Source organism: Sebastes umbrosus, chromosome 24, assembly GCF_015220745.1.
Source record: "Sebastes umbrosus isolate fSebUmb1 chromosome 24, fSebUmb1.pri, whole genome shotgun sequence".
Taxonomy (NCBI): Eukaryota; Metazoa; Chordata; class Actinopteri; order Perciformes; family Sebastidae; genus Sebastes; species Sebastes umbrosus.
Window position 1 is genome coordinate 10082696 of NC_051292.1, and position 24947 is coordinate 10107642.

Consider the following 24947-nt stretch of genomic DNA (forward strand, 5'->3'; position numbering starts at 1 on the left):
AGAAGACAATAACACTTCTTTGACACAAATAGATCATAGATATATTGTTCTACCTCCGGTCTGACTCGGGCCCAGTCGTCTGGTTGTTGCTGTGAGCGTCAGCTGTGTATCGGCTCATCTGGACGTGAACCTCTGCCTGTAGCCGCTCCCCTTCTGATGTCACCGAACTCTCCTCCAATGGAGCCCCTTCGTTGTAGAAGAGCAGGCTGCGGGAGCGGACTGCAACACACAAACACACACACACCGGTTTTCATTCTCATGTCGGTTATGTCATTTTTTAGATTGTAGTGATCAAGGCAGCCTCTAGGGGGCAGTAGCAGGGCAGACTGATGGGTACAGTCTGTGGCAGAGTTTACCACTTTGGTTGGATGGTTTCTCTGGCAGACAGGAGTGGTATTTAACATAAGTGGTTAAAGGAAGTGAATTTAAAGGGAAGTGGAATGCAGTGAAGAGTGAAAGCTGATACTTCATGTGCTTTTATTTTGGAAACATACTTTTGCTGTTAGATATTATAAATACACAGAGTTGTATTTTAAATTCAAGTTTCTTTTAAAAAATGTGCCGTCTCTCAGTTTGTTATTGCTCCTGCTCTCTATCTACAAATACTAAACTTCATTCTCCTTGAGGGTTGCTGAAAGGCACTCTGGGTAATGTATTACACTGTTAACTAAAGGGAAAGCACATAAGGGAAGTTTCTGGGTACAATAAAAAACGTAATAATAGGTGAGAGATATTTGCAGACCTACCCTGACTGGTGGTGTAGAGGTCCGCTGACGGAAGAGGAGGAGAGGAGGAGGAGGGTTGAGAGGAGGAAGAGGAGGATGAGGGCAGAGAGGAGGTGTGAGTGAGGAAGGAGAGGGGCGAGAGGCAGGGAGAGAAGGAGCCCAACACCAGGACGAAACACACGGCCACCATCTGCACACAGAGAGTAAGAACAAGGGGTTAACGTGAAACTTCAGCACTTAAAAACAGCCGATTTCATTGAAGTCACTTTTTTAATTAACAATAACAATTACCATGAGGCATGTCCCTGTTTGAGTTGAGGCCATTTTACAAGAACGGGCGACAACTTTCCCTGAAACCAACGATTGGAGCTTCTGGAGCTGCTGTAGGAGAGACCTGGCGAGAGAGGAAGAGAAGTTAAAAAGCAAGAAAGGAAGCGGTAAATCACCTCATGGGTGGAGAAAAGATTCAAGGAAAAAGTTGTTTAGTTGAGGATTTTCTGGCCTCTTCACCTCGAGGAAGTAAAAGCAGTTAAATTCCTATATTTCGTACTTTAAAGTCGACTTTATCCATCTGATTTACTGCTGCTGTCACTTATCCAGAGTGAGTAAAGAGCGCAGTAGAGTTTGACGGACTACGCCAGTGAAACCAGTAGAATATAGTGTGATCAGTGGGATCTGGAGAGCAGGGTTCTGATGGTATGAGCTGTCAGTGGCTGTGAGGACTCACTCCGACCACTGAGTGGAGACAGAGAGCCGGTTTACTGCTGAACACACCGTGAATCAGCCCTCAGCACGTCAGTCATTTAATAAGTTAGAAACGAAACCAGACAATAAACTGGTCAGTCATAGACTCAGGTGGCAAACTAAAAGTCTATCTAATGTTCCCATGCTGGTGTCTGTCACACTTTGCACCAGACTGTAGCATTACACTGAGCTATAATAAACTGCTATGGGATGATGCTGACCAGCGTCACTCACACGGGACTTTGATGTAAAACCGCAGTGATTTACTGCTAAAGTTATTGCTGCTTTAAATACACAGTGCTCCCAGAGGTCATGCTGGTTGACTCGGTGAAGACTGTGAGTGTAAATATTCAGCTAAAGAATGGAAAATTCTAATTCATTTATTAAATTAAAATGTACTTTTAGGGGAGCTAGTTGAGCAGCTCCCCTTTGCTTCCAGTGTTTGTGCTGGAAATGATTATTAATCTGACTCTGGCTAAGACAAAAGCTCCTGATGTTATTGTATTGTAGTCATATTTTTTATATTTTCATACTTATATTGCTCTGATTCTGCACTTTTTATCACTATAAATATGCATGTAGTCTTTTAATACAATGCACCATTTGAGGGCAACTGCAATTTCGTCGACTTATTTTCAATCTTGATGTTGATCTTGAAATAAACATCTCTGGGAAAGTCCATGTTTGAGCGTCTGGTCAAGTTGGATTCAAGACATTTTATACATAGAGTTTTTGGAGTTTATTTCTGTACAACTAACTAACCCAGTTCTGTGTGAACCAAAGTGGACATGCACGGAGAACAAAACGACCACTAATAACTGCATTTTGGGGCATTTTTAGGAACTTAAATTTAGTTCATTCGTTTAATTTTTTTTTTTTTTAGACCTTGCACATATTCTGGACTTTATGAGAGAGCGAGCGTGCTGACTCGTGTTCCCCAAGTTTGTGCCAACTCATTGTTCCTCTGTGTGGTGGTTTAACGTATTCATCAGTGAGTGTGTGTGTGGTGGTGGTGGTGAAGGGAGGGGGTTGCCTTCCATGATGAAAGCTAGCGTTAGCTCGCAGCTTTAATGACAGGCTGAGGCCGCCACAGACAGACAGACAGACATAAAGACAGACCCCCCCTCTCAACCCTCAGACCTCTACCCCACCACACCCACCCACTCCTGGATTATAGCAGATTGGTTTCATATTGTTATAATAACAGAGGAGCTGGGTGAGTCTACACTCAGACAAATTTCTGTTCAGACTCCTATAATTCGGAGTGTAACCCACTGCATATAAAGAGTGAGAGATAGAAAGACTGCATGACTGCAGCTCAGTTAAGCTTTTCCTGCTTGCAGTTGTAATCATTTCTCCAAGAATGATCAAAGAGCCCGGCTGCAACACGGATCAACTCTCATCTTATCAAGCTTCATTCTTTGCAAACGTGTTGCTATTTTTCAGTGACGATAATCCAAACATCATTACAAGTGTAGTGTTTGGAGCCAGATCACAACGGATTCAGTCTGTTCAGAGACACGACAGGAAGACAACACTAATGTGTGTGTGTGTGTGTGTGTGTGTGTGTGTGTGATGCTCACCTGTTGGCGGTCTCCAGGTTTTCTACTTTTCTCCACAGGTCGCTGTTTTCTGACGTGTAGCTCTCCACCCTGATTCACAAAAACACAGACAGATTTTTGTTAATGTCTTCGCTCAGATTTGACATTTTTTCGTAATTTGAGAACGCACACGGCTTCATTGCCGAGTCCGGTACTGATATTTAGAGCCGTCCTCGCCCAAAGAAATTCGTAGTCGACTAACACTAACAAACTGATTAGTTGATTTAATCAGCAGATCTGTAAAAACTGAGTTTCTCCACAAAGAATCACACAAAAGCACCACTTTAAATATCTTGTGTTCACCAGAGATGTGCTCATAGGAAGTGGTGGAATGTAACTAAGTACATTTACTCAAGTACAATTTTGACATACGACATCTCAGGGGGAAATATTGTACTTTTTTACGACACTTTGAAACTTATAGTTACTTTATACACAAAAAACACGTTATTCTATATGATATGATCAGAAATAATATCACTAATCAAAGCTGATTTAATAAATGTGCAAAGTGGGAACCTGAAACTGAACCATCTATTTGCTTGAGAAATGTGGTGCCCTCTTTTTTCATTGCATATCGAATCATAACCTCTGTATCATGATATGTATCGACAGATTCTTGGCAAAAACAGCCCTACTTCATACCATCCCCTCTTCTCTCTTCCGTAATCCTATGTCTAATATCAACTAAACATCTTGTTAATCCTCTGCTGTGTTACTCATAATCCTCCTGATCTCCTCCTGTGCTCAGTTTGAATACGGCTCATTCATACACATTCCTTTCAGCAGGTTAGTCCTGCTGTTTTCTTCCTGCGGGGATCCTTTAATAATCCTGTCCTCAGGCCCAAAAAAAAAAAGAAACAAACACAAAAGAAAGAGAAGGATTTCTGATTTCACACACCTCCTCTTTCTTCTCTGTTGTCAAAGTGTTGATTCAGTTACTCTAACGGGATTAATTTGTCACCACCTGTATGAACGCGTCTGGGTACTTTCTGCTATGAAAGTGTCGTAAAAGCGAGCCCACATCTTCACCTCTCTTCCCCTCTCCCTGTCAGGGAATCTGACCCATGTGTTCAGCAGGTTACTGGAGTCATGCCATAGCCGGGAACGGATGGAATAACAAAGGAAAGAAGAGAGGAAGGAGTTTTTCTGGTAATTTTTAGTGATGAAATACATCCTAACAGTTTAATCCCCCTGCAGAGCTCATGTGTCCGTCACCACACTCAGCTCTAAATACCAAAACTGCCTACTGCCAGGTTCCCTTTAGCATTACACACATTTCTCTCTCTGTCAGTTGCATTTTTCATGTTTTTTCTGTGCACATAAAAAGCACACAATAATGTCAAAAAAGGCATTTGGTTAGATTCGACGCGGGGGGTGAAACCTCACTGGCCAACACGGCTGCTTTCTGGACCAAATGCAACACTCTTAAATACATTGTTAGACGGCTCGGAGAAGAGGAAGAAAAAGCTCCTCATTCATTGCTTAGACGCTGCTGTGGAGCCGCTCAGTTGGACTGGCGTGAAACTGGTTGAAATAACAGTAATAACTCAGCAGTGTGACACTTATTCCATCATTTAGCTCGGATTCAATGAGACGAAATCTGCTTCGCTGAGAAATGTCAAAGGGAAATGATGCAGATTTTGGAGATTGCTGAGTATTTTGATAAGAAACTTCCATTTGGTCTTTTCACAGGATTTGTTGACAGTAAGAAGATTATAGAATAACACCATCTTTACCCTTTAATACTTTGTCACTATGCCAATAACAGCAGGATAAAATTGTTGTGGAAACTGTTCAATAAATTCAAGAATTTCATTCAGTTGTTTCTGGCTGGTTTATACTATGTATATATACTGTAATATAGTGTATTTAATACCATTTGAGGGGACTATAATGAGGAAAAAAAAGGGAAAAAAGACAGCCAGATATAAAGGTAAACCAAAAAGGAGTGGAAAAGGAATGGAAACATGGGGACAAGGATTTTTTCCAAGCCTTACTTCTTCTCCAGACATTCCACATACTCTTTCTTCTTCCTCCGACTCTCCTGAGCTGAGATCTGCAAAGAAAAACAGACAAACATCAGCAAGATGCAAAGACTTTTTTAAAGACGGAGCTGATTTGCAGCCAAAATACTTGTTGTTCATCAATTATATTTATGTTTCAGCGTCATTTTCAAGGTTCTTTATTTGTCATTGGCAATGAAAATCTTTGGTCTCAGATTCCCTTCAGCTATGCTCATAAAATATGTATAAATAAAAGGGGAAATCACACAAGTAAATGTAAAAACAAAATGATAATCTAAGGCATAAAATAGTGCAGTTAAAACAAATATAAACACAAGTAAATATAAAATAGTAATATAAATGTAAATGTGTAATTTAGTTGATGACAGTATTCCAGATGGGCTAACTGAATGTAAACAGGATGTAGTATGTATATGCATGATGAGAAGTAATATATGTATACAGAGGTTGAAACAGGAATGTATAGAGAAGTCATAAATATGTATATACACGGAGGTGTAACAGTTTGTGTCACAATAAAAGTCAGTAGCTGAGTTTTTTGGTGAGTCAGATGTTCCGATCGCAAACACAATGAAAGGTTTACGCGTTTACCTTATTTTTAATCTTCCGTCGGACCCTCTTCAGTGCCTTCTCCTCACTCTTGGTGAGAGGAAGTTTGTTAGGTACCGGGTAACCCTCGGCAACCAAGGTCCTCTTCTCTTCTTCTGTCAGCAAGAGGGGTCCTGAACCCTGCAGCTTCTGCACGACGAAGCAAAGGAGCACTTCATCAATATATTTATTAGAGGTCCACCCATAGGGGATTTTTAAAAGCCGATATAATAACGATGGTTTGGAGCAAGGAAAAGCTGATTAATTGGCCAATATCTCCTTTCAGTAAGCACGTTAAAATAACAGTGAATGATTTATTTTCCTTCCCGTCTGCCTGTCTTGTGTCGTGGACAAATAGCTGGTAGTGTAGCGTTATATATTTGAGAGATACATTTTTTTCTCCCCCTCTACCTTGACTTTGTGTATGAAGCTTCCATGCAAAACGGTGATGTATGTCCCCGTGTTGCTGGTGGCGGTTGTGCAGCAATCGACCGTTATCAGAGTCCTGTTCTGCTGATAACGATAGTTTGTAAAACATCCTATCAGAGCCAATTAATCAGCCAAACCGATTAATCGGTCTACCTCTAATATTTACAACCATTATCAACAATTTATGTTAAAAATAAAGCCTGCAAGCGATTGACTCAGCAGCTTTTCCTTTGAACCATAATGAACAAGACGCCGACTCCTTGCTGTGATTTCACAGCGGTTCAGATGCGTCATGACCAAATCAAACAATTCTGCTGACGTTGAACATGTGGTCATGAGACATTATATTGTGGCATTTAAACAAGTGTGATTCAGAAAAGCTGCTGAATCAGACAGACAATGACCAGACCTCACTATACATTATTTATAGTTCATTCAACTATTTGTATTGAATCAGTATGGGGGGGGGAAAAGACGGACGGAAAGATTGAGGAGTTACTCACATGTGGTGCAGTGAGGAGAGGTGAAGAAGAGATGGCCGTGGAAGAGGAGGAGGAGGAGGAAGAGGAGGAGGCGCGACCTCCTGGCCTCTGCTGTGGTTGAGGGGAAGACGGTGGTAAAGGGAGGTGCGGGGAGGAGGGAGGGAGGGAGCCGTCGCTGTCGCCGTGGTTACTGCTGGGAGGGGTGGGCGGGAGCTGGAGGGCATCGTCTGAAAGGAGAGGAGGCCGGTGAGACATTTTCTTTGACCACTGGAACAACTTCTTGGACAAAAATTGCAATCATTTGTGAACTGAATAGTGATGTGTATGTGTGTTTGTGTACCGCTGGGCAGGCTGAGGTACTGTCCGACCTCTCTGGGTTCATCTTTTATGGCGACTGGCTTCACACTGTCTGGACTGGGCTCCTGCACAAACACATGAACAACAGTACCGCTAATGAAGTAACCGGTCTACAACAATAACATTTGTAGCGTCTCAGCGTGTCTGATGGATGCTAACCGTGTGTCTCCATGGCGACCTGTGTGGGGGGGCAGGGCTTAATATGAGAGGCGGGCCTTCCAGAGGCTGAGGATCTAACCTTTGACCCATGTCAGGCTCCTCTTGTTTCACCAGTATGGCCGACAGGTCCTGACTGAAGCTCCATTCAAATTCTGAGGGGAAAAACAAAACATCAACATTTATTAAGACATTTTTGTTCTACGCCAAAGATAAATGCATCTGTTTGGCAAGATCAGGAACTATCATATAAATAAAAATGATATAAAATATATGAAATATCACATGTTCTTGCCTAGAAAACTCCTCAACCTTTTCAAAAAGCAGCATTTTTCGGAGCAAGTTAAAAAAGTAAACCTAACTATATTCCTCTTCAGGGAGGTCTTCCAACGGGAAGTTAGTGGTGGCTTATAAATCACACTTTTTAAAGAGCTTCCCCAAAACATTTGAGCACTTCCTGACGAAAACTGGTGATTACAGACTGCTGGACGACGTCGCTCTGGCAACTGTGGTGCATAATTTGTCTCCAACGTGTGTTTCTACCCTGAAATAAAAGATGGGCTGAACCGACAACTCGTCTTCAGTGGCCTTCCTGAGAAAAAGAAAACCATTGCTGCCTTTAAACACGGTGGAAAATATGCATAATTGAGTGACCCAACGATGAGGATGGAGTGCAATTTTAAAGGAGGTTCCCCAAAACACAATGAGGATATTATATATGTATTATGTGCATCTCACAGGTACACCATAGTTTAGTCTACTGTGAGCTGCAGAGAGTATTTTTAGGGACACAAGTGCCTCCCTGTCTGCACCAGACAAATGACCTCTGACGACCCACAGCTCACAAACATCATCACAATTCATCAGTGACAACCAGAAGAGTTGCTAAAAACTTAAAACTCATTGACTTTTCACACTAGTCAATCAAAAGTTGAGCATAAACACCATCAAATCATCACATAATAAGGGCAAATATCACGGACAAACTCTATATATCTGGCCCAAATTAATAATATATTTAGACATTTCTGTCCTGCCGACTTTTCCAAAATGGTTTAAAGGAGCATTCCAACCATTTTACACATCAGAAGATCAGTTTACTCGTCATGAGAAGAGGTGCAAGTCAGCCTGTGAGGACAGGTGTTTAATGTCTTCTGTGTCTCTGGTTGAGCTTTGATAAATATGAGAAAATCTCGGATTGGTTTTGGGATTTTTAATTTATAACGGAAAGCCTGTACTACTAAAGTTCTGAATTTCCAAGTTCCCAGTCGGAAATTTCAAGTGGAACGCTCCCTGAAGTCGGATTTCCGATTCGGAAAGTCGGACGAACCTCACCGACCCCGACCTCAGAATCCAAGATTGCTGCCCCACGCATCAACGATAAAAAAAAAGCTGCAGTAACACACTGTTTATTAGCACTTCTGTCTTATTTGTGTCTCATTAAATCAGTCGTACATACAGTACTGTTTAACTTCTGTCTGTGGACATGTTGCTACGGTGTTTGTATGCGCAAAATACAAATTATATGGACACTGCTTGTCCACACAGGAAGAGTTTATACTGATGGGTGTACTAGAGTTGAAGGTTAACTATGTATGCTTTCAATTAAGGCCCTTTCAAAGGTGAGAGCTGATTAGGCACTGATAGAAGGGAACCTCGTTAGGAAAAAGTCCATCAAACAGTCTATATGAAAGCTTTACATTAAACTTTAAATTGAGGCAAATAGAGAAGGAGGGGTGTTTTTCATTGAGTCAGCATTTTTTTACTTTAGAATAAGACATGAGACACTTTGATGTTTGTCACAACACACACACAGCCAAAAAGCTCCCATGGTGTATGGAAAGAGAGCAGTAGCAGTTTAATAAGACAAGCGCTGCTGCTGTGTGTGTGTGTGTGTGTCTGTCATTTTAATCACCTCCTGGTCTCCTAGCAACATGTCTGCTGGTAAAATGCTCTGAAGTTTACAAGCTGAGTGTGCTGGGTGGAAGCAGAGGGGGACGGACGTGAATGAGCTTTATCCTGTCCATCACTACGGCGGGGATCAGCTCAGAGAGAGTCCATCCTAAAAACTAATCCCTTCTTTCTGCTGTCTCAGACAAACATGAAGCCAAAAGTCAATAATACTGTTCAAATCAAAAGAGTCGGTAAACATCATTGCAATCTGCCCATTAGCTCGTTGGATTAGGACTTCATTACTATTTGTGGTGTTTGTTTCAGCTCAGTTTCTGGATCAGTAGGTAGTACATAAATGTACTGTGATTAATTTGGTCTATGAAATGTCAGAAAATAGTGGAAAATGACAATTCTAATTTCCTAAAGCCTTCGGCGACGCCTTCAAATGTCTTGTTTTGTCCAAGCTACAGTCCACAACTCAAATATATAGGACTGCAACTAACGATTATTTTCATTGTCGTCTATTTTCTAGATTAATCGATTAGTTGTTTGGTCTATAAAATGTCAGAAAATGGTGAAAAATGTCGATCAGTGTTTCCCAAAGCCCAAGGTGACGTCCTCAAATGTCTTGTTTCGTCCACAACTCAAAGATATTCAGCTTACTGTCATAGAGGAGTAAAGAAACCAGAAAATATTCACATTTAAGAAGCTGGAAATCAGAGAATTTTGACTTTCCTTTCTTAAAAAAAATACTCAAACTGATTAATCGATTATCAAAAGAGTTGGCGATTAATTTAATAGTTGACAACTAATCGATTAATAGTTGCAGCTCTACAAATATATTCAGTTTACAATCATATGAAACAGAGAAAAGCAGCAAATCCTCCCATTTGAGAAGCTGCAACTAAAGAACATTTAGCATTTTTTGCTTGACAATTTACTTAATTAATTAATCAATTATCAAAACAGTTTTTGTTCTGTTGATTAACAGGTTGGCAGGCTATAAACCTTTTCAATCTACTGACAACCAAAACTAACCAGAATTCAAATACAGTGATGGAAACTGTTACAAGTGTGTAACATGTTGAATTTGCTTAAGGGACATGTATCACAGCATGGAAAACACAGCTGCAGCTAATAAAATCATGATATGATTTAATGAGCCAGCAGCTGAGACACGTCATCAACTGTTCTCATGGCGTCCTCGCTACCATTTGTCAAGATATCGTTATATGGACCGAAATGTCGACCCGACAAAACCACCTCAGCATCCTGAGCACTCATCAGCATCTTTCAGGAAAGTCACTGATTACATATTAAAATAAGTTCGGAGTAAAATGTGAATTGAGTTTTGGGGTGGATATTCCCCACATCCTCTCCTAATGAGGCCGGTCCTGCTGCTAGTCTGAGCCTTGTTAAGCCTGCTGCCCTTGTTAAGCCAGGACCTGATTGGAAGCCCTCCACCACCATTTTTTAATGAATACCAGAAGCTGTATAGGAAGGTTGTCCTGTACGTTTTGGTTGGGGGAGGAAAGTTTGGAAGAATATTTCTTTTGTTCATAATGCTGTTGTTTTCTTTGTCCTTGACATTACCAGAGCAGCTCTTCATGAATATAACACTATGAGGTGTACTCACTAAAGAATAATTTCCATGTCATTATATGGATTGGAGCTGACAGAGTAGTTTTCCATAAGCTAACACAGGTGCAATAAAGAAGAATTTTCTATTGTAGAGGACACATATTTGTATTCTTGTCCTTCGTTGTAGTAAAAGTAAATGTAAAAGATGCTGTGGATGAAAGTAATAGAGTAGAACCTGATCCTCTCCCCCTCACTACTTTATTGGAGGCTGTTAATAAAAGACAGACTGCCTGTGTGGCTATAAACCCAGGTAAGACATCCTATCATAGAGTGATGGCTAATGACCAAAGGCTCCTGGCAGACGCAGGGGGTTAACGGAGGAGAGGTGGCGACCGTGTTTGATCTCGGCGGGACGGCAGGAGTATTAAACCCAATAGATGGAGCAGCGCGGTAGGAAGCTGCAGTAAAACGCACAGCGTCTCCTTGGCTGGATGAGAGCAGCGAGAACTGAGACCACAGGCTGAGAGACGGAGAAGGAGAGAGAGAAGGTGAGACGTTGTTGTTGTACAGGAGAACAAATCCACAAATTCCTCCATTCAGACCAAACTTAAAAGGTCAACAACTTCTGACATCCCCAGGTGGCTAATGAACCTGACTCATCAAGACAAAACAAGCAGCTTCTCCTATTGAGCTGCTCTGACTGGATGCTGAGAAAAGATCCATGAAAATGCACAAAATGCACAGGGATCCTCTGACAGGCTGTTCTTCTCAAGCCTACACGATGTTCCACTGGAGATTAGGGTTGAATACCAAACTGAGATCCCACTATTTATGGGCAATTCTTGCCAGAACCTGCTGACTTTTAACAGCATATGTGCTGTTAGCATATATCGTACATGTACTGAAAGTTCTCCAAACCTCATCACGTTGACATGTATTTCTGTCTGTCTGTCTCCATCTCCATCGTTTCCAGTGCCACTGCCACACTACTGTACACACATGCACCTCTACACACAACAAACAGTGATATCCGTCTGAGAATAATAACAATAATAATATTAATTAACGTTGAATATGAATAATGAATAATGTTGTGGGATAATTCCTTATTTCATGGGCTATTTGGGGATTTGTACATTATTATTACTACAAAACGAAGCATTAGAATGCTGATTTGGAGGTTGATTACCATGGCAACGGTCGAAGCTTCGAAGCATTCGGGTCAGTCATCGGTGCGACCCAACTATCTTAGCTAATACTTCCAGGTTCAACCTTGAAATGCAATCATTAGGGTGATACCGTGTGACTGGTTCAACCTCTCAGCTGCAGCAGTCTTTGTCAAAAATACATTTCATGCCATAATGGCAGCTAACAGTCCAGCTGTTTCACAGGAAATGCGAACAAAGCAGAGTGCTAAATCTGGAAATGAAAACATCCTCAAATCAGAGAGCAGAGCAGCATTCAACAGGTGGAGCGTCAAGCGCAGAAGATACCAAAAAATGTTGACACAAAATCGAACAAGTATGAAAATCCAATTTGTTGATTAGATATCTTTTTTTTTATTGGTTTAAAATCGTAATCTAAAAAGCTTAATTTATGGCGAGAGATCTGGAGAAAAGAGTGATATCTTCCCAGGAAGTCATAATAATTAAATCACAGGATAATAGAGCGCTCCAGGGATGACGTATTATTGTAGGACAACCAGGAAGTCTCTATATACCAGTAAAGTAGATTAACAACTATATATTCACTGTGTATCTGTTTTGTATCAATCCTCGATTAGAAAATGTTATCATGACAGAAGTGTGTCCTTAACTTCTCTTTAAAACTTTTCACCTCTCTCAAATGTGAAATAAATGAAGCTCATGAAACCAAAATAGAGATGTAACATGGTGTGGAAAGTATAACTAAGCTTTCTGTCAGGCTTTCTGGATCAGATGCAGGTTGTGAAATGCATTTTTGGATTAAGTTCAATATCAAATAGGCTGTAGTAGATTTAAATACATACGATATGTCAGTGTGTGTGTGTTCCACATGTGAGCTTGAGACAACAGTTATGCAGCTACAGATGGAGGCAATGAAGGAGAAAAGTGCATATAAACTACCTTGAAATCAAAGCCGTCGAAATGTTTTGTTTGATGAGGTAATCTATTATGTTGATGGTTAATGGTTTAATGTGTCATTTTAGTTTTTTTGTGGAAATCCTGTTTGCTTTGGCACAAGTGCACATTTACATTCTAACTAATGTTTTTTTAATACATTTTTCAATGTATTTAGTCTGCCGTTAGCTTTTAGATGTGTGTTTTTAAGACTTTTTTTTGTGCTCAATGTGGTATTTTGGCAGCCCAGGTAATCTGATATCCATATCAATAAAGTGGATTTAATTGGATTAAAGGAGAAAGAGAGAAAACAGGAGAGAGAGGGATAGAGAGAGAGAGAGATAACCTGACAGACAGAAGAGAGAAAGAGAGTTTCCGCTGGCTTCGGCTAAAGCTGCAGACTCAAAACCATATGCTTGTCATAGCGTTGTGTGAGTCCATGTGTGTGCGTGTGTGTGTGTGTGTCTGTTAGGTGGGCAGGGCTTAGCTGGAGGAAAACTGCTCAGACTGGGATCCTGCTGCTCAGACAGCAGGATCCCCGGGACAAACGGAGAGCAGACAGCATGCAGACAGACAGACAGACAGAGTGAGACAGACAGATACAGACAGAGACAGACAGGAGGAGATAATGAGGAAGATGAGTCATAAAGAATTATGCAAAATATTTTGATACGGCGCTGCAGTCGACACTTGCTACTACATGCACCTCTTACATAAAATATGATAGTTAACAGATTAAGCCAATCATCGCACATATTATATGACAGACGGCGGTTTCAGCCAATCAGAGAGTATACTATTTGACAGACGGGGTCAAACTGCATGTTAAGCATTACATCATACCAGATAGCCGGGGGGAAGACAGCCAGCATGATAAAGAAGCAGACTAAACATCAGCAGCAGAGTGTGCATGTTCCCAGGTAGCATGATGAGGTTGTTTTAATTTTAAAGCATGACCTACCAGACTCGTGGTCCATTTTGATTGACAGGGCCGGGCTCTGGGGGGCGGAGTCTTCGCTTAGAGAGTAGCTGTGCTCTGCTTGAATATCTGTGAGAATTCAAAAGCTCTTTTCAGTCATGGAAAAACATTGATGCCTTCATCAATCTGTTTAAAGTTACTATGAGGAACCTTTAACTGATTAGGAAACAGTCTCAATTTGAAGACCTACATAAGTGAAAGAGACCATAAGTAAGAAGATTGGCTATTTCTATATAGTTATTCTTAATGCTTGTCATCATCATGCAGGTTCACCAGAAACTCTTTCAGCTCAGACTCCAGCGTGGGCCTCCACGCTTTTGTCCACAGGGACCGCCAAAATCAACACAAAATGAAAGTTCCTTATAGTAACTTTAAGTGTCTTTTTGTCATTCAGACATTCAGAGGCGTAAGTTATGTAAATGTTCCTCACGGCTTTATTCATAAATGCGATTTTTTTATTTTATTTATCATCTCCTAAAACATAAAAATGTTTTTTATCCCTTCCTCCAATCATTTTGTTGAAGTCTTAGTAACCATGGCAACGCCTGACAGGGACTTGACTTGTCTCAAGTGATGCGTGTGACATGTATAGCTGCAAGGCTGATCCATCTGACAGCTTCAACAGACTGAAAGAAACCTACAGTACAGTAACTCTGAGTACCAAGGCCTGTTTGTGCAGCTTAGTTTGCAAGTGAGTGTCAACCTAGTAGATCAGCCAGCTGTAGCCTGAACCAACAACTTGGTGCCTCTTCTTCACAGACCCAGCACCTGCTAGGTGAGGGGTAGAAGTCCTGTGTGTCCTCCGTCTGGTTAAGCAGCAGGAGTTTTGGAAGACACAGACTTTGGCAAAAGGAACTGGCTCTCATATGGTGGAATTTGACCTGTTTGGGGAGCCAGAGTTTTGACTTTTTCAATCCAACCAAATAATACGATCGGGGTCTTTTCTGCAGACGTTGGCTGCTGAGTGGAGCAACTGGCTGGAGGTTATCCGGGTGAACGAGGTCGTCCAAATGTGACTATTAATTACAGAGAGGGACACTTTGGTATTTTTGGGCCTAAAAGCACAGTGGTTGGTTACTGGGAAGGGTTCCACCAACCAACATTTACCTGCTGTGAGATTGTTATCGTTAAATTGGCAATAACTGTTATTGGAACGAACGAGCACTGTGGTCCAATTCTTACATTGTGAGGAAAGTGGCATGTATACTCCTTTAATAATGAACTTTTCATAATAAAAAGACCTGGGCTGCTGTCCTCCATGTCCATGTGTAGAGGTGAAGGTCTGTCTGCCAGAAGGGGCCGCTCTAATAGATGGTCGTCGAAGAAACTGCTGAATAATTCGCTGCTGAAGTCGTCCATCTGGTCACCTGAGAAAGGCTGGAAAACAAGGAGACAGAAATAGTATTTTATTCAGTGAAATAACAGTTTTCCATGGCACCAAAGAAAAGTCATTGTGGTACTTTTCATGTGTCTCTTTGAATTTTTCAGTTTTACCTTTGTGGGTGAGACAATTTCCTATTTCTTAAGCTAAATAAAGCATTTAAAACTCAAACTTCCTTCTCACACAAAGCTGACAACAGGGCTGTTTTTCTTAGCTCAAGAAAAGCTGGAGATACATGAGTACAGTTAGCATTTCTGGAATAATAATCTATCAATGTGAGTGATAAATTCAGGTTTCTGCAAGACTGATGACTGTTCATATTCATTCTTCAGACCTGGAAAAAGATACTCTGTCTGTAAAGTCTAAAGGGACTTCTTCAGATTGACTCATATATCAGTTTACAATGGTATGAAACAAAGAAAAGCAGCAAATCTTCCCACTGGAGATGTTGGAACAAGAAAGAAAATGCTTGAAAAAGTGACTCAAACCATTATCAGAATGGCTCCAGATTCATTTTCTATCTATCGACTAATCAACTGACTCTCTCTTTCAAATCTGTCTGAGTCAGAAACCACCAGTCAGACAGTCCAGTCTGTGTTGATGGCATGACGAGCCAGTCAATGGGAAACAGCACTGATAGATTCATCCTCAGTGTGGATGAGATGAGTCACTGAGCTGAGAGAGGATGTTCTGGGAGCCTGGGACAGCATGGTGCTCTGATTTCACTGGTCTTAACACACATACACATACAATATGAGTCACCCTCGTCTTGAGCAAACATGCACAAAGCAGTAAAAAAGCACACACAGATGGATTGGTTGGAACCAATTGAATACACAAGTAAACTCTGCTTGGAGGCTTCTCAGACAGACACAGCAACTGAAATAACGATTTAATTAACAACAAATACCAAAATAGATTTGCATGTTTTTTTCCAGGAAATTAGCTTTAACTCTTCTTCGAAAGCTGCCAGAAGTGTCACAGCAGATTAAATCAGCCCAGTAGCGACAATAAAGACACAACTGCTGGGATCATAAATATAGAGCTGACTTCAATATGTTTTAATATCAACAATGGAGGAATTTGCACGCTACCTACCTAGCACCAGCACTTGCATAAAACATTATAAATGTTTAGTTTAGACTTTATTAGGCCAAGAGGGCAAATAGTTTAGTGCATATTTCACCGATTAGACTGTTATCAGGCCATTAAATAGGCGTTATCATCGCACCATAGATGTGGGTCAATAGGGGGCTACTACACCCAATATTAGGTTTCATCATCTATTCACATGGTAGATCAATGAAAGAAGGTATAAAAGAAGACGACAGCAACCTCAAGTGACTGTAATTATGACAGGAGCAGAAGCAGAAGTCAGGCACTGTAGTATAGACGGCGTTAAACTCCATATGGGGCGGAGGTCGGGGGCGATGGAAAGTTTCACTTTCACTTTTGAAACAGTTATTTTAAGCCAAAACTCAATGTCTTTTCCAAAACCTAAAGAAATTTTAGTTTTGTTGCCTAAACCTAAAGAAGCCATTGCTTTTTAGTTTCGCTTTCACTTTTACAATGTAGTAGGCATAGTAGGTCCCTAATGACCCACATCTAAGGTGCCTATGGTGACTGATAAAACCTATTTAATGGCCTGATAACAGTTGAATCATGTGAATTTTGATAGGTAATAGTCAGCTTTAAATTGTATATATTTGGCTTAATGACACTACTACAAGCTTCAATGCTGGTGGTAGTGTCACTGTAGATGAAATAAGTAGAGTGAGGGTGAGGAAGAGAGGTGTAGGGATGAAAGAGAGTAAACAGGCCAAGTCGAAGGTTTGTACAGGACTATACTGTAGGTATGAGTCATGGGAATCACTGTTGATCCGATCGGATCTGCAATATTCTTTAAATACGTCAAACAAGTCAACTTTAGGTGACATTCACACCCTCCCACGTACATTATCTCATGGTGTGTGAGTTTGTTTAGGAGGTCAAGCGTGTTCTGTGGTGAACGTCTGGGACACATGCAGCTGTCTAATGAAACCATGTGGAGTAAACACACACACACACACACAGAGGGTAGACAGACTGTACAGATGGTGGGTAAAATAACAGAAGCACATGACACATGAAGAACTCATGTGTTGAAACTGTGTGTGTGAGTTTGCAGTGAGCTGGAGGGATGTTTCGGATATGGGGGCATAAAATGCATTTTTCACACTGGACATTTTGGTTCATCCTAGCAGGAAACGAACTAAAACATTGAAGAACGCTCTGTTCCCGTTACTGCTAATGCGAATCCGTTCATCTGGCTAAACAACGGGGTGGCTTTTATTTTGAAGCAGTTACAGCAAAATATTTGCCACAGAAGTTAGCTGCGCTGACAGCCAGTCAAGGAATCAATATTTCTAAAAGCTCAACAGAGCTCACTGCAGGATAAAGCAAGTGCTCAACAAGGTGTGTGCGTACACTCAGTAATCCTGCAGTCACTCGCTCCGTCACACACAAGTGAATGCTCGCTCATTCATAAACAAACGCACCCACAAAAAGTAATACTGACAGAGCAGCCTTGTTCTCCTGCTGCACTAAATGTTGAAACAATATCCCTTTAAATAACCCCGACACTGCCCCCTTAACTCTGGCCCATTAGGGAATATAGGCCACTTTTAAACTGGGCCACATATGGAGACATGTGGGTGAACGCTGAGAGAAGAAGCAGAGGAAGGTTCATAATTGAAACAATTTAGTATGAGCTAAAATTAGCTCAAGTAGCTGCATTACACTTTATGCTGCTCTCTACTAGCTGACATTTTATTATATAGTTCCATCGGTGGCCCTTTAATTTATATCGGTAACACTTCATTTTACAGGTCCACAAATTTCATGGAAATTAGTTGTTAATTAAGTCACCTATTTTAAAATTTCTTTGGAATTACTGCCGAATTTCCCCAATATTTACCTCAAAATGTATAGAAAATTACTTTATTATAAACATTATTTAATAGGTTACTTGCTAATTATCAACTTATTACCTCCAGCACACCTGCAGCCTGTGACACAGCTCTCACCTACTACTAGCACAGCCCTCTCTGAGGCTAATCTATCTCTTATCCATCACCTGGCATGATGATGTACCCATGGCAGATGTTTTTCTTACACTTGACATGTTCAGCTATTCTGGCTGATAAGATCTCCTCCTCTCAGGCATGTACAAACGGTTTCATTGATATCTCTCCTGTTTCAGTTTAATAAATATGTAAATTAGAAATCCTGCTAATTTTTCACTCTTATCCATGCGGCCAAACCCTGAAGGCACAAAACCTGGATTGGATGCGTGGATTTCAGATGGGATAGAAGGTTCTCACTAAGGATGGATGATGGAGGTTGTCAGTACAGTTTATGTTTTGGGATCTCTCTTAACTAAATCAAACCATGTGTTGTCATGCTGCGGCCAAAAGTAATCATTAAAATGATCAGAAGTTCCCGACATTCGTCATGACTTCAGCAACAAAGTCCTCCTCTGCAGTCATACGTGTGTAACACCGCTATGTACAACCTGTGCCATAAGGAGGTCTCGCAAACAAAGAATAGAAATCATTGTTTATCAAGAAGAAAAAGTGAATCTTCATTCAGATTGATATACTATACACAAATGATCAAGGATTGATAGATGTTTATATTTCGAGGCATTTTATGTAGGGGTGTGAACCACTAGAGGCCATACGATACAATATTATCACGATACTTAAGTCATGATACGATCTTATTGCGATTTTAAACATTTTGCAATAAGATATATTGTGATTTATTACCTTTTTTCAACTGCAAATTATGCAGTTTGTCAACATCTGTTTTATCTATTAAGATACTGTTTTCACTCTGTTCATCTCAGAGTTTTCATTCACATATCTTGAGGTTATAGTTTCATGTGATACCAGTATCTTCACCCTAGCTTTAAGACTGAGCCCACTACAACCTCTGAAACACAGAATAGCGTTGGATTGTTAAGAGGTTAATAGTCATAATAAAAAGATTGATACTTGACATAAGTGTATCAATACAATATTGCCATGCAAAATACTGCGATACTATGCTGCATCAATTTTTTTCCCCCACCCCTAATTTTATGCCTTTATTAGAGATTCTGACAGTAGAGAGACGGCAGGAAAATGAGGGGAGAGAGAAGGGAAATGATTCTCGGATTCAAACCGAGGACGTTGCAATTCAAAGCTATAAAAAAAAAATAGTATAATATTATAACACAGAAATGGAATTGCATGCATTCACAACATCAAATTGTTGCTGTGGCAGTGTTAGACTGAGAATATCAGCCTAATCCTGTATGCAGATAATACGATATTATTTCATCCTAACAATGCATTGACTGGAGAAAAGGTCAACGCTCAGTGGACCATTGAATTGATGCTAACCTACATCACACCTGCACCACCTGACATTCATCAGATCAAATGTTAAGAGTTCATCTGACTTTCCACTATCTGACTTTTTGTAACCGTTTCATTATTTGGCTCGTAAAGCACACACAGCGGAGGCTGTTGTTGTTGCTATTAGGGTAGGAAGCTTAATGAGGCTGGAGAAGGAACAGCTGCAGTCAGTCAGTGTGAACAGAGGAGCAGAGGTCTGGACCTTTCATTACCTGAACACTCTCTGCTGGGAAAAGATTCACATTAGGGAGGAAGAGCCGTGTTAAAAAGCAGTTGACAGGTTTTTATAGCTTCAGTGGTGGTGTGTCATTAGGGGGGGGATGGGGGCTGAGAGGTAAACCACACAGAGAAAGAGCTGGGAAAGACAGACGCGACCAAGGAGTAATTATAAAAGCACAGAGCGACTCTGTTATGCCTGTAATTAACAGTGTTGTCTCAACATATCTCCCTCCTCTCCTGTCATTTGGAATGCTTCAGGTGACCAACGTTGGTCTGCATGTGAAGAATATTTACTATCCCTGATACAGTGATGAAGGAAAGCACGCGGATAAACTGGACTGGGAGAGCCAGGCCAAAAATTGTATGTCATTATGGCATGACTACTGCAGTGGAAACCGTCGTAAACTCCCCAGAACATCATGTAAAAGCCAAAGGGAAATACACTGTAGTCTCAAATTCAGACTTCTCGAGCCAACTATAGTGGCTCTGGTTCTGCTTATTCCAGTTGTTAGTACATCTTGGTTTCCATTTGTTTGGCTGCTATTTATAAGGCTCTATCCCTACACATCGATCTAATAAAGCGTCTGCATTCATGTTAACTTGTTCGTCACCGATTGTCATAAATGACTATTACTGTGGATATACTAGCAGGTACTATGACTTGACTACACCTTGAGGCATCTAACGCCAGGCTGCAGGAAACGCTCCGTCATGTTAGACACACTTCCTCTCTGCGTGAATGTATTTTCACACTGTGATTACATCTTGCTGCATCACTACTGTCTTAGCCACAGGTTTTAGCAACAGCTTCATTTCCGGCATATCATACACACTGCTCTACGTGTACGTACTTAGCTGGAAATGCTGGAAACAGGACTAAAAGGCAAATTTCTTAATGAATGTATCATAGGAATTTGGAATAGGTTCTCATTTAATTCTAGTGCAAAATTAACATAACAGTTTCAAGTGAAGTTATAAAGAAAAAAAAAAAAATTTCCATATATACACATTTGTTAATCGCATTGAAGTGAATGATAATATAAAGTGTGATGTAAAAACAAAACCGCAATCTTCAAAATTCCCTCAAAATATTTCACATCAGATTTGCTGAGAAATTTCAGTAAGTATGTGCTTGTTATTATCAATGTAGATGATGTAATTGTGTATCACGATAACTCGATAAATGATTGAAAGAAGAAAATTTATCATATTGAATTATCGCCATTAACTATATCACAGTCAATTGTTTCCTAAAAGATCCCCATACATTCAATAATCGAAAATGTTACAGTATGAATTGGGAAATTATTAGAGAAGAGCCGCAGCGATTAGTCCGTTAATCGATTGGTCGATCGACAGAAAATTAAGCTGCAAATATTTAGATTTTATATGATTTGATGCTTTTTCTTATGAGACATGATTTTAAACTGAATATCTTTGTTTTTTTTGGACTGTCGGTTGGACATTTATTACACGCATTTTTCACTATTTTTTGACAACACATATTAATTAAAAATAAAAATAATCGTTACATGCAGCCCTACATTCAATCATCTGAAATGTAACAATATGCATGATCAAAAGGTAACGTAAAATACTCAGGAATTTATAGTAAAGTAGGCTTTAAACATGCAAAAACACTGGTATAATCTTTTAATCCTAAAAAAATCCATTGGCAGACTTTCTAACAGGTTTTAAATAAGACATTTAAAGTCAATAAAAGACTACATGGCTGGTTGAGACGGAGCTTTTTCTGCAGTGTAAAATGAAATAGTGTGAGAGCTGAAAACATCATGTCATTATGCTATAACACTGGCTGCCACAGATAAGAAAATGGCAATGTTCTCTACTGTATTTGGCTTCATGTGGTGGTGTGTGGCTGCAGCGGGCTGGCTGTGTTTGGCTTCACTTGAACTAAGAGGAGGTTACCGTGTGTGTGTGTGTGTGTGTGTGTGCTGAAGTGAACTCAACTATAGTTCGCAGTAAAACAGTAGAAGAGTATTTTTCCTTCTCACACACACACACACAGACACACACACACACACACACACACACTGCTGCATGCCTGCTCACATTCCATCTGGCAGCTCAGCGGCCAATCGGCAGCGAGCATGCAAATGAGATGGGCGTGTCCTTTTAAAGCTGGAGTACAGGGTCTGAACGGAGAGTAGAATAGAGTAGAGTAGAAAGGAGAGGACAGAGGGAATAGAATATAAAATGTAGAGAAACACATTACATGGAGAGAGGACAGAAAAGTCCAAATATATAGTTTATTCTACAAACATAGTATAGAACAAAGTAGAAAAGAATCAAATAGAATACACTACACTGATATCTGTGCAACAGTCCAAAAGATATTCAATTTGCAATTATATACGATAAATATACGATAATTTTCTGTCAATCGCCCAGTCAGTTTATAACTAATTGTTTCAGCTCCATAATGCATATATGAAAATAGTGCACACATTTTGCAGGCTGTACAATTTCCATATGTACATTTTTGTTCCATTCGTTTTATCACCATGTTTTGAAATTGGCCCCTCAGATGTGAGCTGATCTAACTCTGGCAGACGGCTAATGAAAGGTCACCGTAGTGTGTTGCGGTTGCCATGGCGTTCTCCCCTGCATTTGTCCGGCATGACTCAAAAAATCCCGGTTCAGATAAATGATTAATGCATTATGAGAATAATGGTTAGCTGCAGCCCCGCTCGTTTCTCCTCCAGGATAATGAGAGCTGCACACAGAGATGTTCTAACTACATGATGTTATTCATGCATGATGCTTGATATTGTGGTAAAACGGTTCAGTGATGCACAGCTCTAACTGTAGCCAAGGCATCTTCACGGCAATAGAAATTATTATGCACAAAAAATGAAAATAAAACAGCTCAATCCATGTGTGCAAGAAGCTTAAGTGCATCTTGAAGTTGAAGGGTTTTTTTTTCCTCTGAGAAATCCAGAGATGCCATGGTAAATATTAGGGCTGGGATGATACACAAGTATTGCAATGCGATTTTCATCAACTGTTTTAACACTAGACCATGGGAAAAAGTTGAATCATGCACCTCTAGGGACTTTTACTTTGGAAAATATTTAAACTAATGCAGTAAAAATGTTAAATTTTCAGCATGTGTGTAGTCAGAGATGTCCTGAAGTCAAATATATCAGTCATTGTTTTTTCCCAGCAACCCAAAATGTCAAAGAAAAGACATTTCCCTCACAAATTAGTTGTATTTTCTTTTTAATTTATCAATGTGTGAAACCCAAAGTGTTTCCATACTTTACTGTTTGTGTCTATGGGATCCTATGCTGCCTTTTCATCAGGTGGAGAGGTGAGTCAGTGCAAGGATAACTTTTTCCCTCCTCTTTATCTTTACACAGAACTGGAAGTTAGAGAAAAACTAACTTTATGCTTGTGTTTGGAGAAAGCTGAATTTCCTGGACACCTGTTGACACCATAAGTGAAAAGTGAGGTTTACTAGAATATCTTCACAATTCAAATTGAATGTAATAAATAATAATAAATAATGTGTGGCAATTAAAGTATTAAAGCTGCTATAATTAATATTTTTACATTAAGAGAGAGTGAGAGAGTCATTCATGGTGATGAACCAACATCGACTCTGCAGTTTCTCTCAGCTCTTTGGAGCTCTATAGTGTCTTTCTGCTCCTTGTTTTGGTTTTATGCCCCACAACTGGAAAAAAAATATCTAATTGCGATTATTTTGAATGATATTGCAATTGCAATATATTTTGCAAAACATTGCATTTTACACCTTTATTCTCATTTTCATTGAAAAACATAGTAAAATGATTATGGTGTGATTTTTGTGGGGGATCTGTACCAAACAAAGATGTTTTCTTAAGTTTGCAGAATATGATGTGTAGACCAGGACATCTCTGCAGCACAACAATATTTCATTTAAAATGGTAGTTTGACACACATTTTAAAAAATATTGCGTCTCCTGCAATTTGAAAATTGCAGCAGGCCATATCGCGAAAAATTCAAATTTCGATTATTTGTGCAGCCCTAGTGTCATTACCATCACTTCTACAGTTTCCAGCAGAAAAGCTCTGACAAACAGCAGCATCAGTGACAGAAGGAGGTCTCTCTGATGCTGTGCTTCATGATCAGCACCTGTCCATAAAACACAACTGCAGATTATACATTAAAAAGAGATTGAAATATGCATAAGCATGCCATGTTGCAGTGGAGTTAATCAGCCGTCCTTTCCCATGTCCTCAGTGGTAGAGCCCAGCCTAGTGGCTTCACAGCAGAGTGGACTACTTTATTTAGAACAGGGACGGGGGGGGGTTAAACCACAAGCAGACTGCTGGGCTGACTCACTGACTAGAATAGAGGTCTGCTTAAAAAACCTGTTAAAAAAAAAAGAAAAGAAAAGAGGGAGAGTGGAAAAAAGAGACAGCTAGCGATGGAGCAGAAATAAAGAAAGAGCACTTCCTGCTGATATTGTGATATTTATCACAGTGTGCAGCAGTGAAACGCCTCTCAGTCTGTTTCCATGAATTAAGAGTGCAAAGCTCGGTCAAGCGTGGCGTGCACCGAGGGCACGGCAGTGTACTTTTGGCATTTTGTGGCCGGAGGTGCATCGCACACATGCAGTACATTTGGAAACAGGGTGGGATGAGGAGGAATACATTGTCATACATTAACACTCTCATAGCAATAAGATTAGACTACATTCACATGCAACAGTACAGTCACTCCTAACAAAACTGGGCATGAAAGAAGAACTTAATTGTTTCCTGTTGCACCACTTTTGCTTCATCAACATTATTAATTTAACAAGCGTGCTTTTGCACTAGCACACAGCTCATTGGTCTTCTACTATGCAAATTAAAGACGCAACGTCTCAGGTGCCACAGGAAATAAGACAGGCAGCTGTTGCCCCCGGAAACCTGCTGTTTCGGGATGAGGATATGGAGCGAGACAACAGGTGGTTTTAAAGGGGGCTCAGTGATTTAGAGAGGAGATGTAATTGTCCTCTGATTTTTATTGCAACAGTCTGAAGTGTGCAGATTGTTTACTGCAAAACACTGATTGTTTTTGCAGCAGCATTGAGCTGGCAAGATTTAATTTAAAGTATCCTGGAACGCATGATTGCAATTTGACAGCTCATAACTGTCTGGGATATTGATAAGTTAGACAAGGGGTTCTCAACCTTCTGTATCCCGAGGCCCAAATAAATTACAAACAGGGCTCCAACGACATTTTTTCGT

At 40.3% G+C, this 24947-nt stretch overlaps 1 protein-coding gene across 1 annotated transcript in view; it reads right to left on the reverse strand.

Moving 5' to 3' along the window:
- The window catches only part of creb3l1 (cAMP responsive element binding protein 3-like 1), a 29468-nt gene that overhangs the window by 2787 nt on the left and 1734 nt on the right, over nt 1–24947 (reverse strand). The window contains exons 2-12 of the mRNA XM_037761571.1: nt 14903–15038; nt 13644–13730; nt 7113–7264; nt 6937–7018; nt 6618–6823; nt 5689–5835; nt 5071–5129; nt 3053–3121; nt 1017–1119; nt 747–915; nt 54–219 (exon numbers count right to left, since the gene is read on the reverse strand). Coding sequence (XP_037617499.1) covers nt 54–219; nt 747–915; nt 1017–1119; nt 3053–3121; nt 5071–5129; nt 5689–5835; nt 6618–6823; nt 6937–7018; nt 7113–7264; nt 13644–13730; nt 14903–15038 — 1376 coding nt within the window. The remainder of the gene's footprint in view (nt 1–53; nt 220–746; nt 916–1016; nt 1120–3052; nt 3122–5070; nt 5130–5688; nt 5836–6617; nt 6824–6936; nt 7019–7112; nt 7265–13643; nt 13731–14902; nt 15039–24947) is intronic.